Below are 13,778 nucleotides of genomic sequence, written 5' to 3' on the forward strand. Positions count from 1 at the left end.
TATTCTGGGTCAGCCTTAAATGTTTATGAAACAATGCTTGGGTGATACACTATATACCCATTTGTAACATTTATTCTATAATTCCCCATCAATGCTAGAATGTTCTTCCCAAATGGCTTCAATTTTGACATCACACGATTCTAAATTTAAATGAATTTTTAAAAGATGTTCTTAAATATAAATAAACTGCGAAGTTGTTCTGGCTCCAAGCACACCCATGTGGCAGATGTCATTTATACGTTCTGATCGTAATAGGCAAAACGTCCCTCACTTTAAGCCTTCTGTGTTCTGTGAATTTGTTTAAGTAACATCCTGTCTCAAATGCTTTTGACCACAGAGGACTTCCCTGCAGACAACCTCTTCCAAAGTGACTGGATCCCAAAGTCCTTGCTTTCCAGTAGCTCTGAGGCTCGTTGCACCATCTGTACATAAAGGTGTTTTTCTCTGAGGCACTAAAAGGTCTCTTACTCTTACTAGGATTAGTCTTTCCACTTTCCGTCTGATGATGACATACACATCTACGTTTGCTGTGGCTTACTTGTCTCCACGTTGTCTCGTAGGAAGCTCACGAACCATCCTCCACAACGTTTTGTTGACCATCGTTTTCACCAGGGACTCAGTAAGACATACCCAGTATCTCTGCTGAGAACCATCTACTGCGAACCAGCTGGGTACCTGCCAGAGGTTCTTCAGCCAAAATGAATCCCATGTTGCCCAGGTCGCTGATCTGAAGTTCACGGGAAAAAAATCGTCAGCAAGAAGTATCCAGAAGCCTCTGTCGAGCATTCTGCTCTCCGTTATTTATTTTCGTTCCACTGTGTCCATTCAAATCTGTCAAAATGGAAAACAAGCATTTATGACGGAAGTCCCTCGGCAGGACCCATCGGCGCTAATGAACTTCTGCTATAAATCTACCTCCTGGTCTTTGCCTTACCCAGTTAATCTTAGCCTCGTTGCAGAGCAGCAGAAGTTGGGTCAGGGCGACAGTTAAATCAATAAACTGTCAGTCCCTTTTGTAAGCGTTGGAGAGTGACAGACAAGACGATCGGCAGTATAGGGAGAAAAGCCGGTAAAACAAGACAAAAATTAGCAAGAATGACATCAGAGAAGAATGCTTGAGCAAGAGATGGAGTATGAGAAAGACAGAGAATGAGGAGAAGGAAGACAGCACAGCCCAGAGAAAGCACAGATGCTTTCCTTTGGAAATCTGGGGCAGCACCAATGCTTTCCCCTCTCTCTCCCAGCACTGAGGGGTTTCACCTAAAACCACACCAGGAAAACGGTTTAACAACGGTGGGCAGGGGTAAAGACTGTCGGTCATTCATAAAAGGCGGCTGCAGAGGTGCTCCGTGGGCTTCCGCAGCTTCCACCCTGAGAGCTACGCCTACCTTTGAGATCTGCCGTCTGGTCCCCCTGCTCCTCTGCCATCATCTGCACGGGCTCAGGATTTTTGCCATCAACCACGTCCATCTTGATCATGCCGAGGTTTGTCAGGAGAAGCATGGGGTCAATGCCCTGACAACTGCTTTTAATATTCTCCAGAACCTTAAGACACTTGTACGACTTGAGTTCACTAATATTCTCCTCCAAGAAAAGAATGTAGAGGCTCAAGTCGTTGTACCCTTCCGACTTGAAATGCAGAACATCAAAAGTGGGCAGGATTTCATACACTTTGAGAACATCCGTCTTCTGTCGGAATGGAACAAACAGCGTGTAGACCACCAGAGGAGCCAGCACGACGTACACCACGAGGTTGATGAAACTGAGCAACTGGAAGACGCCGACGGCAATGAGTTTGCACTGGAATCGATCGGGGACAGTGCTGTCATTTTTCAGGATGCCAGATTTGATGTTGCAGATGAACTCATCCGAGAGGGAGGAGAGGCTAAAGTAATAGCCCAGGTAGGCGCCTGCTAACAGTATAATGCTGAGTGACAGCACCCGACAGCTGATGTACTTGACAATTAAATTTTTGGAGTTTTTCTTTGTCTTTAAGTACTGCTCCACAATTGGGTACTTGAAGTGGCTTTCCGATATCTCCCACAAACTGAAAAGAAACAAATAAAAATAATTTAAACCCTTAACCAAGACTGTCAAATAGAAACACATTCAACAGTATCACACCGAAAATCTCCAATGCCTTCCCTCCCGTACTTCTCTACCTGTAACTTCACTAGAGTACCAGGGAATAAAATCAGGTTTTTTTTTTTTTTTTTAAAAAAAAGGAAAAGCAATAATAAATCACTTTCCCCCGCTTAATCTTTTTTTTTTTTTTTTGCGGTACGCAGGCCTCTCACTGCTGTGGCCTCTCCCACTGCAGAGCACAGGCTCCGGACGCGCAGGCTCAGTGGCCATGGCTCACGGGTCCAGCCGCTCCGCGGCATGTGGGATCTTCCCGGACCGGGGCACGAACCCGTGTCCCCTGCATCGGCAGGCGGACTCTCAACCACTGCGCCACCAGGGAAGCCCCACGGGAAGAACTCTTGATGTGACGACAGGTGCTGGGGCAGACAGGTGAGGGTGAGATTTGGGGCAGTGGGCCTTCCTGGCTCTCAAAGGGGGTCACCAGGTGGATGACAGCTCCCCATGTACTGGTAGTGAGAACCCTAAGCCCAGATGGGCAAGAGCAGGGCTGCTAACTCATACTCCCAAATCCTGATGGGCCAGCGGCTGGGGGCTAAGTTACCTTTGCCCCAGGTTCTCATTAACTTCTTGAGCTGGGCAGGCACCGTCTCTCAAGTCAAGGTCACGCACGCTCTTTGCAGCTCTAATTGCACGGTTGTAAACTTTGTCAAGTTCTTCCATGATAAATTTCAAATCTGAGCAAAGATGAGGAACAGCTGCGAAACGCCAGAACAGGGAGGGAAGGTACAGCAGGATCGCCACCAGTAACAGGATGTAGGGGAAAAACTGAAAAATAAGAGAGCGAATCACGGGATCAACAGACCACCCCCTGAAGTAACCATGTTAAGCACTGCTAGCGGTTTTCTCCAACAACTACTTCTTATGGCTAAATTCACCTGTCCAGGTAATACGTGACACTGGTAACTACCTTTCCCCTCCACTTCGATAGACTTTAATTTGAAATCATTGGCAGCTACATGGTGACACATGGTGTCTCCTCCCTAATTACAGAAGGAAACAAAAAAATAAAATTATTCCCCTGTCCTTTAGAATAATCCCTTGACAAAAATCGCAATTAAGGAACATGTAAATGTCACAGTGGCCTCTGGGTTCTTCTTCTTTTTTTTTTTAATTGCTATGGTTTTAGGAGGTCACCAAGGCTTTTAGAACTCTGTTGTTTTCCTCTCTGGAATTTGGGAGAATGACAGAAATGCATAACGTTGCTCAAAACAAATTAGAAAAATGTTGGCTTCAGTGATCCTGTAATCACCCCATGAAACAGCTGAAATAAGCAGGTAAAAATTCACAAAATGCAGAACAGACTTCCATAGTGGACAGACCGTGAGGACCACCCAACATCCTCATTTTACAGCCAGCTAATCTCAAGCCTGGAGAAGCCAACCACAATGGGTGACAGTCATGAGGGGAGCCACCCGATCTCGATGTACATTCAAAAGAAATGAGAGGGGATTCAGAAGTCAGAGAGAGCGAAGTGCATCCAGTAACCAGGTCCGCAGGGCGGTAAGGAAAGGCTTAGCCTCAGAGAAGACGCAGGAAGCTGCAGCCAGAACAGATCTGACACTAAACTCAGCTGAGTGGTCTTCGCAGAGAAGTTGCTGAGCCTCTGACCTCAGTTTTCCTATCTATCAAATGGTCGCGTGATACAGGTGTTATAAAGATTAAATTTGATAATTTACGAAAAATGCTTTGCATGGTGCCTGGCACGTCGTAGGCACTAAAACACAGTAGCTAAAACCAACGGAAAGGCTACTGAGTGAGCACGTTATCTTCAGTCCTCACAGTGACCCTGGCAAAGCCGTTGCCGATGGCCTCACTCTGCAAAGAAGACGCCCTGAGCAGTTTCTGGCCACAGAGCACGAAGCTGGTGATAGAGACAGAATATGAAGCTTGACCTTTCTGATCCCAAAACCATGCCTCTTTCACCATAATACACTGCAAATTATTTTACTTCTCTGGAAAACTCCTCCCTACCTTTGGACTGGTCTCTCTCCACAGCTGCTCAGAGCTGTAACAGGAAGAGGCTACGATGGCCTTGAATTGACACAAAACTCCCACCCCGACCTCTCTGGGAGCCGGCAGCAGACCAAGTAAGAGTGTGACTCTCCCTATAGATCAGATGTACAGAAAAGTTGCAAAGATGGTCCAGCACGTTCTCGAATAACCCTCATCCAGTTTTCCCCTCTGTTGACATCGGACATCTCCATGGCGCACTTGTCAAGACGAAGGAACCATCGTTGGCACATTACCACTAGCTACATTTCAGGCTTTTATTTGGATTTCTCCAGTGTTCTCATTATTGTCTTCTTTCTGTTTCAAGATCCCATCCAGGGTATGCATTGCATTTTGTTGTCACGTCTCCCTAGACACCTTGGTTCTGTGACAGCTCCTCAGTCTTTCCTTGTTTTTCATGAAGAATAACGTTTTTAAATGCATAAAAGAACACATAAATTCGCAAAGGAAATGGATGATGTTGATATACAGCTGTCACAACATTAAAAGACAAATTTGTATGTGCGTCACTGTCAACACATTTAATGGGATCTAACAGATGGTCCAACAACACAGTAACTCTGAAGTGAGGAAGAGTAAAAAATACTCTAAGATAGCTGCGATTTCTGTTGGTGACAGTCACACATGGCACTAATACCACTATAGATTCTTGCCTACTTACATATTTTTTAATGTTAAGTTTTAGCTTGAGGTACATAAAAAATAAAGCTGCCCTGTGTTTTCTTATCCTAGTTCGTGGACTTCCTGATGCTATCATGGAGCCCACTTTAGGAATCCCTGCCCCAAGGGCAAGAGAAATAGCACAAATGGCTCAGAAACTCCGCAAAGCCCTCACCAACGCAGCTGCTTCCCTTTGGGGTTCTGGCATGGGATGGGGTCCTCAAAACTATTAATCCGGGCTTCCCTGGTGGCGCAGTGGTTGAGAGTCTGCCTGCCGATGCAGGGGACATGGGTTCGTGCCCCGGTCCGGGAAGATCCCACATGCCGCGGAGAGGCTGGGCCCGTGAGCCATGGCCGCTGAGCCTGCGTGTCCAGAGCCTGTGCTCCGCAACGGGAGAGGCCGCAACAGTGAGAGGTCCACATACCGCAAAAACAAACAAACAAAAAAACCCAAACAACTATTAATCCAATTTGCAAAGAGCTGCTACACAATGACACACACAACAGGCTATGATTAGCTGCGTTTTGGCTACATAACTCATAGTTGGCTACACTGAAACGCAGTGTTCCTTCGATCCTAGTCACTCTGAAGGGTGCTCATTAGTATAAAAATTTAACTGCGTGACGTAGAGTTTGTGCTGCTTCCATAACGGAAAGAACCAGACATTTCCTTTGGGAACCACAGAGGGAACACTATTTCTAACTGGGGACTGTGGAATATGTGTATAAGTCACTTTTGGTTCAAAGCTATTTGCATAATAGTATTTCATCTCGAACTGTTCTTGTGAAGTAGGAAGTGACTGTTTACAGTCTGCAGCAATTTTTCTAACATGCCAACACGGTGTAATAATTAGCACCAATGAACAGTTCAACACAGCTCACTGAAATCTGATAAATGAATGTTTAAAGGTATTACATGAATGTTTGAAGGTGTTTGCTTTCTTCTAAAATATCCTTGTACCTTGATCACCTCTAGGGGAATGTAGTTGAATGCCCCGTTTCTTAGTTTTTCTCCAGAGTTAAACCTCTTTTTTCTTTTTCATCAAAAATAAAAAGGTGATTTGCAGTGAATCTGCAGCAAGATGGCTTTAAAATGAATTCAAATGAAATCAGAATCCAAAAAAAAAGCATTAAATTATAGTCTTTAAAATCCTTTTGTCCAAATAAGGAACATGGAAAAACTACCGAGCCTTACGAGTACTTCTGCTGGATGGGAACGGCTTTGTTTCTAAGCTCTGTCTACTCCCAATGAGTTCCGAGATGCTCAGCATCTTTCAAAGCTATGACTGCATGATTCTGTACGATGCCCATGTTAGTTAGTGCTGAGCTATTCCAAAGTTGGTGAAGCTTCTCATAGCAAGGTGAAACCAAGAACTTGGTACACTTTTCAGTCTCTGAAAAGAGACTGAAAAGTCTCTTTTTTTATCTGCCTTAAAATCTTGTTTTGTTTCTGGAAAGGGTTGTAGTTAGAACAACAGACCCTCCAGATGGCAGGGACCTTGGAGGGGACCCGCCCCAGCCTCCCTCCATGTTCAAATCCCCTCTAGCTCATCTAAGGCAAAGGAACATCCAATTAGGACTGAGTGACTCCTCCCGTGAAATGGATGTGATCATGTCTTATGGGATTAAATGCAGATGGGTAAATTCATTCAAAAACATCTCCTGGGCACTTGCCAGGTACTAGGCGGTGGGCTGGGAGCATGGCCCCAAAGAGGAAGTGCACAGTTTGCCCCAGGACCACACAGGTCAGGTGGGAATACCAGCTAATAATTAAATAATCAAAACGTAAAAGTGATGATCACAAAATATGTAGTACTGAGGGAATAGAGATGTCCTTGGGGAGGTGAGGCAAGGCTTTGTAAAAGAGGTAACATCTGAGCTATGTCTTAAAGTACAGTGAGGCAAAACAACAACAACAAAGAACCCATAAAGCACTATTATGGGGACTTCCCTGGTGGTGCAGTGGTTAAGAATCCGCCTGCCAATGCAAGCAATACGGGTTCGAGCCCTGGTCAGGGAAGATCCCACATGCCGCCGAGCAACTAAGCCCATGCACCACAACTACTGAGCCTGTGCTCTAGAACCTGCGAGCCACAACTACTGAGCCCATGTGCCACAATTACTGAAGCCCGCAGACCTAGAGCCCACGCTCCACAACAAGAGAAGCCACTGCAACGAGAAGCCCGCACACCACAACGAAGAGTAGCCCCTGCTCGCCGCAACTAGAGAAAGCCCGTGCACAGCAACAAAGACCCAATGAAGCCAAAAGAAAAAAGCACTATTATGTTAACACTCAGCTCTCTGTGGCCCTTCAGATATCCTCTTTCCTCTGTCTAGAATTCTTTCTCCTTGTCTACCTGGTGAATTCTCACCCATCCTGGGCACCAAAGTAAATGAGCAAGCCCACAGCTGAGGAAGTAGTAAGAGCTGAGGCTGGAAGGGTGTGTAGTAGGTTGAAACACTCATGTCCACCCCGAACCTCAGTATACGACACTGTCTGGACATAGAGTTTTTGCAGATGTAACTAGCGAAGATGAGGTCATACTAACTTAAGGTGGACCCTAATCCAGTGACTGGTATCCCTCTAAGCACACAGAGACACACAGGGGAGACGCCACGTGAAGACAGAGGCAGAGACTGGAGCGATGCTTCTACAAGGCAAGGAACGCCAAGGACTGCCGGCCACCACCAGAAACTAGCAGACAGGCATGCAATGGACCCTCCCCTCTGAGCCCCACAGAAGGAACCGACTCTGCTGACACCCTGATTTCCAAATCTAGGAGAGAAGACATTTCTGTTCTTTCAAGCTACTGAGTTTGTGGTCATTTGTCACGGCAGTCCTAGGAAACTCATACAAAGGGGAAGCAGGGACCTTATTATGAAGCTCCCACAGTACGGGAAGCCGCCGGTGGAGGGCATGATGGGAATTTATTTTAGAAAGATTATTACAGCCGTGGAGAAAGGAAGACACTGGAGAGGAAAGACGAGGCAGGAGCTTCCTGCAGCAAAGAGGGGGTAAGTGATAAGCATTAACTAAGGCAGCAGCAGTGGGGAGAGGAAGACAGACTTGAGACTACACAGAGGGGGAACATACCTTCCAGTGCCCAGTTGGAAGTGATGGATGGAAAAGGGGAAGAACTAAGGCTAATCCTGGGTTTCTGGCTTACATGAGGGCATGGGTGGTGGTACCAGTAGTTGAAATAAAGTAACAAGGAGGAAAAGATTCACAGCAGAGGGGAGTGAGGCAGACCTGAGAAGATGAGAGTCTGAACGCGAGATACCTGTAGTTAAGGCAGGGGTGGTGGAGGTGTAGTTAAGGCACTGCCCTGGTGGAGGTGTGTCTACATAACTAAAAAAAAGAAGACAACCTGGCCATCCTCGCAACTCTGGATTTTGTAGGTTATAGATGGTCAAAGCCAAGAACATGGCTGGGATCGTCCAAGGAGAACACGGAGAAGAAGACAAGAGAACCAGGGAGGACGTGAGACCCTAACGTTTAAGGGTCAGTTAGCGGGAAGCAGGTAAACCGAGAACAAATTCCATAGGGGAAGCGACATATAAGGATTCGTGAAAGATGTGGGTTCTTGAATGCATGCTGTTTGGATAGTGGTGCATTTAAAGATAACCTCAATTGTGGGAAGTCCAATGACTGAAGAGCTCCCCAGAAAGGCTGATGCATTCCATGGGCAGTTTACAGAGGAGAGAGAATTAAGGGGGCATGTCATTCTATTCTGCACTCAAGGGAAGACACCCAAGGCAGCAGGCTTCGTGCTGGGTGACATTCTGGAAGGGACCTAACAGGAGGAGAGACCTGTCAAAGAGAAGATGGCAAGCAGAGCATTTGTGTGTGAAAGAAGAAAAGACTCCTGTCAAGAGAATTAGAACCAAGTTACAAGGAAGCAAGGAAAAACCTTCCTAAAGATCTGTACGAACATGATACGGACTGTCGTACGAGGCAGGGAGTTCTCTTTCACTGGATCATCTGGGAGGGCTTCCGAGCTCTAGATCAGGGATGGGCAAACCTTTTCCCGCAAGGGCCAGACGGGAAATGCCTGTGAACCATAGGGCCTCTGTCACAACTAGGCAACTCAGTCATAGTATAAAAGCAGACACAAGTAATAATGTGTAAATGAATGGGCATGGCTGTATTCCAATAAAACTATCTGCAGAAATGGGTGACGGGCTGGATTTGGCCGGAGCGTGTATGTCAGTTTGCCAGCCCCTGCCCTGGACCTTTGCTTTGCAAAGAGTGGTCCACAGACAAGCACCCTCAGTATCACCTGGGAGCTTGTTAGAAATGCAGAATGCAGGCCCCCATCAGACCTGATGAATCTGAGTCTATATTTCAATAAGATCTCCAGGTGATCTGCGTGCACACAGAGTTTGGGAAACCCTGGTTTAGATGAGTGGTGTCTACACTGGAACCCAAGCTGGCCCAGCAGAAGCAGACTCTCCTAAAAAGTAGATAAAAAACCACATTCCTGGCCTTAACCCCACAGGTTCCAACTTGTGTTCTGGATGGGGCCTAGGACCCTGTGTTTTCACACAGATAATGCTAAGGTTTGAAAAACTCTGGTCTGGAAGCCTCAGAGAACCCCTGCAACTAAGTTTCTGTGAATCCACTTAAAGGAAATACAGCAAGATTTGACAACTCTGTTCATTTTATTTTCTTGTTGTTTTTTGTTTTTCAGTCAAAAACTGGCTTTTCTGTTTCAGAAAAAATTCTTGCCTAACAGTTGCTTACTTTATGAACTTGAACAAAGAGACCAGAACACCCAAAAAAGGCCGGTTGTCAAACAGTCCTAGAGTGCCACCTGCTGGCCCCGTGAATGCACCCATATTTCCACCGGAGACGACTCCTCAGAGATACTAGAGGCTACTAGAAATAAAGGGAGCGGGAGAGAAAGGGAGGAGAAACAGGGCAGGAGAAATGAAAGAAGTAGGTGGGGAGGGATGACAGCATGAATTATACCACTGCCATAAACTACACCAATACCTACTTCAATATTACACTGAGAAACTTCTTTGGGGAGGGGAATTTGGGTCTCCTGGTTTTAACTCTGGCATCGGAAGTGCGTTGAGAAGTGTTCACATAAACCCTGTGCCTCTAACCCCCTCATGGTGAGCACCAGTCAGAATGCTCCTAGAGACCTAAGTCTGGCTCTGATCATGACCTGCAAGCTGCCTCATTCCTCTCCTCCCTTCCATATGTGTGTCCTGATCGCCCACTGTGGACTGTGCATTGCTCTCAGGGTAGAGTGATGAACAAGACACGTCATGGCCTCCGCCTGCGTGGAACTTAGAGTCTTGGAAATAAAGAATCAATTAAGGAGAATTAAGGCAAGTAAGGACCATATCCCAGGGTGATTCCAGGAAAAGTACAGGCTGCTCTGGGAATACACACCCACGCAACACAGACCAGCGTGGAGTGCAGTTGATATTCTGCTTGGCCAGTGGCCCATTTCTAGGATCTGAATGTCTGAGGCAGGGCATGCAGTCTACTGTCTACACAGCAGGCCCACAGTGTTATTCCTGGATGCTTCACATTGGCCCACCTGGCCCTCGAAGCAGTCTGAACCGGCAACAACCCTCAGTCTAGAGGTTTAGAGGAAGCTTCTAGGTGGAAATGATATTTAAGCTGAGACTGGGAAAATGCATTAGGAGTTCACCGGATTTGGAAGTGAGGCTGCGGCGGTTCACAAGGGCCAGAGGGAGACTGAACCTTGTTAGCCAGAATAGCTTTGTTTTGTTTTTTTAAACAAATAAAGACATTTCATAGGGACACTGGAGGGTTTTGTTTAGGGAAATGACAGTCAGGCAAAAAAGAACACCTGTGCTTATGTGGAAAGGGGTAGAAGGAGAGTAGGAATGACAGCGGCAAGATGGGCAAGAGGACGGCCGCTGCCCTAGGGGCTGGGAAGAAGGATGAAGAGTTTAAGAGCTCCTTATGAAGACAGACCCGATGGGGCTCAGTGACTGACAGGATGTGGGGATGGAGAGAGAGTCAGAATGGCCCTCAGACTTCGGGCTGATGTAACAGGGTGGCTGGTGGTGTCATTAATTGAGCTAGAGGTCACAGTGGGGACAGGCAGGAAACAGAAGTTCAGCTCTGGACAAGCTGTGCCGGAGTCGCGTGCCAGACCTTCAAGTGTTCAAGTTCAGGGTTCAGCTGGGTGTGTGGATCTGGAGCTCAAGAGAGAAGGCTGGGGGCTTCCCTGGTGGCGCAGTGGTTGAGAGTCCGCCTGCCGATGCAGGGGACACGGGTTCGTGCCCCGGTCCGGGAGGATCCCACATGCCGCGGAGCGGCTGGGCCCGTGAGCCATGGCCGCTGAGCCTGCGCGTCCGGAGCCTGTGCTCTGCAACGGGAGAGGCCACAACAGTGAGAGGCCCACGTACCGCAAACAAAAAAAAAGAGAGAGAGAGAGAGAAGGCTGGGCTGGAGACAAAGACCTGGCTGTGAACAGCCCATGGAAAGAAACTGAAACCAGGGACATGAAATGGTCCAGGGAGGGGGTGCAGAGGAGGTGGCCTCGGACAGAACTCCAACTTCTCAGAGATGGACAAAGGGAGACTCTAACCGGAGAGTCAAGAGAGCATCTGCAGGAGGGCGTGGTCCACCAGACTGGATGTCAGAGAGAAGCCAAGTAGCGTAAGCCCCTGCGAGTGAGAATTAACTTAGCAACAGGGAGGTCGTAGGTGACCCTGGGCGAGACCAGTTTGGTGGAGACGGACATGCTAAAATGTCAGTGGGAAGAGAGCCTGCGAGAAGGGACGGGTTGAGGATGCAGAGGGGAAAGATGGGGAGGGGGATCCAGAGCACAGTGGGTCACACAGGAGAGCAGCTTCGTTCGGGAGAAGGGGCCTCGTCCATTCACCAAAAGGACAGAGGAGGCTCGTGCTGCATGGGGACAGCAGGGACGTGTGACGGCAGGGAGCTGAGGGTGTTCTCGTGTCTGAGCTTCTGTCTGCTCTGAAGGGGGTGGGGGAGGGCCTTGTATGGCAGGAGGTGGCAGTAGGGAGTGGGATGTCCTAACGTAGCGAGGCAGCCACCGGAACGGTGACAAGTGGCAAGGGGGTGAAAGTCCTTGGAGACAGAGAATGGTGCATCAGATGTGTATCTGGGAGGATGCACCCTAGGGTAATGAACTCTCACCAAAGTCCTGAATGAATGAGGGGGTGGGGATGATGTAGCTCGGTGTCGAGAACGAAGAACTAATCTAAGGAGGCGGGTTTTTACATGACGGAAGCACAGACAGAGTGAGGAGTAAAGATATGGGAAGACGACACACATCTCCACGTCCACCCTGAATTAAGGACCTCCTGGGTCAACAGTGGGCTCCCCCACTGGACAGCTCTTCTGCTGGGAAGACCCTCCTGGTGCCGAGCTAAAGTTCACCAACTGGTAACTTTCACTAACAGGTGAGAGTCTAGATTTCTGAAGCCGCACAAATCAAACCTGTACCTTTTCACATGTGAAAAACACCTGAAATCTGACAGAGGCCATGTGCTCAACCCGTCTGGCCATGGGACTCTGGACAAGGACTTTGGACAATCGCCTGCCGTTGTCCTCCGCATCCGCTCTGTGAAATGAGGAGCCTGGAGGAGATGGTCCCAGCCAGCTGAAGATTCATGAGTCCATTGAGTGTGGAGAGGCCAAAAGAAAACCGACAGGAAAAGCTTTCTAAACTTGAAAAAGAATCCAACAACCCAACATTTGGGCATGTACTCAAAAGAACCGAAAGGAGGGACTCGAACAGATATCTATCCACCCATGATCACAGCAGCATTATTCACAAAAGCCAGGAGGTGGAAGCAACTCAAGTATCCACTGATGGATGAATGGCTAAACAAAATGTGGCGTATACATACGACGGAATATTATTCAGCCTTAAAAGGAAGAGGATTCCGACGCATGCTACAACACGGGGGAAACTTGAAAACATTATGCTAAGTGAAATAAGCCAGACACAACCGAACAAATATTATTTGATTCCACTTATGTGAGGTACCTAGAGTAGGCAGACTCAAAAAGACAGAGAGCAGAGTGGTGGTTGCCAGGGTCGGGGAAGGGGAGACAGGGAGTTAGTGTTTAATGAGTACAGAATGTCAGTTTGGGAAGACGAAAAGGTTCAGATGGATGGTGACGATGGCGGCACAACAATGTGAACGTACTTAATGCCACTGAACTGCACACGTAAAAATGGCTAACACGGTGAATCTTAACGATGTGTATACTTTCTCACATACACACACCACTTGAAAAGGCATCAATGTGAAAATAAGGCAGCTGTGATTACAGAATCTGGCCTGGCTAAGAAAGTCACACGTATCCAGGTAAGATCCTCCTACCTTATCTGGATCTCCTGTGGGTCTGTTTCTAGTTCTGGGTTTTCTCTCGTGCTCTGGTTATTTTTGATTGAGTGCTGAACATCACAGGTGAAAAACCGGAGCGAGAATCTGAGGCTCTGGATGAAGTTACTTCCTCCAGGGAGGGCTGGCTTGTTTCTGCTTCTGGCTGGCAGGTGGACTAGAGACACTGACAATCCCAAATCTTCTTCATTCAATCAATACTGAAACGCTCTGAACCAAGACTCTAGACCCTATGAGGGCTGGCTGAACTCTGGATCACCCCTCACTCCTCAGTGATGGCCTTTCAAGCCTACGGTGTTGACCAGGGTCCTTCCGACTTGGGCTATTCAATCTTTGTCTCCAGCCCTGTGAATCTGGCAAGAACTCTGCTCAGATCCTCAGTCAAACTTCCACCAAAACAAGCTAGAATACCATCACCAGAAAGAGAGCTCCTTCGTCTTTCACTAACATCGAAAACTTAAGCTTGACTACCCACGCTGCTCTACAAGGCTTCCCCTCTATCCTGCAGGGGCAGTGGGAGTCCAGAGACCTGAGTCTCATCTTATAGCCAGCAACTAGTCCCGTGACTCCTGGGCGTGACTGCTCAAGGTGTC

The 13,778-nt window shown here is 47.6% G+C and overlaps 1 protein-coding gene across 1 annotated transcript in view; it reads right to left on the reverse strand.

Annotated features, from left to right (window-relative positions):
• Nucleotides 1-751: 751 nt before the first annotated feature.
• The window catches only part of PANX1 (pannexin 1), a gene marked incomplete at both ends in the record, with an annotated part of 34,478 nt that continues 21,451 nt past the window's right edge, over nucleotides 752-13,778 (reverse strand). The window contains 3 exons of the mRNA XM_082844417.1: nucleotides 752-831; nucleotides 1,389-2,047; nucleotides 2,687-2,910. Of these exons, the coding sequence (XP_082700543.1) occupies nucleotides 752-831; nucleotides 1,389-2,047; nucleotides 2,687-2,910 (963 nt within the window). The remainder of the gene's footprint in view (nucleotides 832-1,388; nucleotides 2,048-2,686; nucleotides 2,911-13,778) is intronic.

Source organism: Leucopleurus acutus (genome assembly GCF_964270905.1).
Source record: "Leucopleurus acutus genome assembly, chromosome: 8".
NCBI classification, from domain to species: domain Eukaryota; kingdom Metazoa; phylum Chordata; class Mammalia; order Artiodactyla; family Delphinidae; genus Leucopleurus; species Leucopleurus acutus.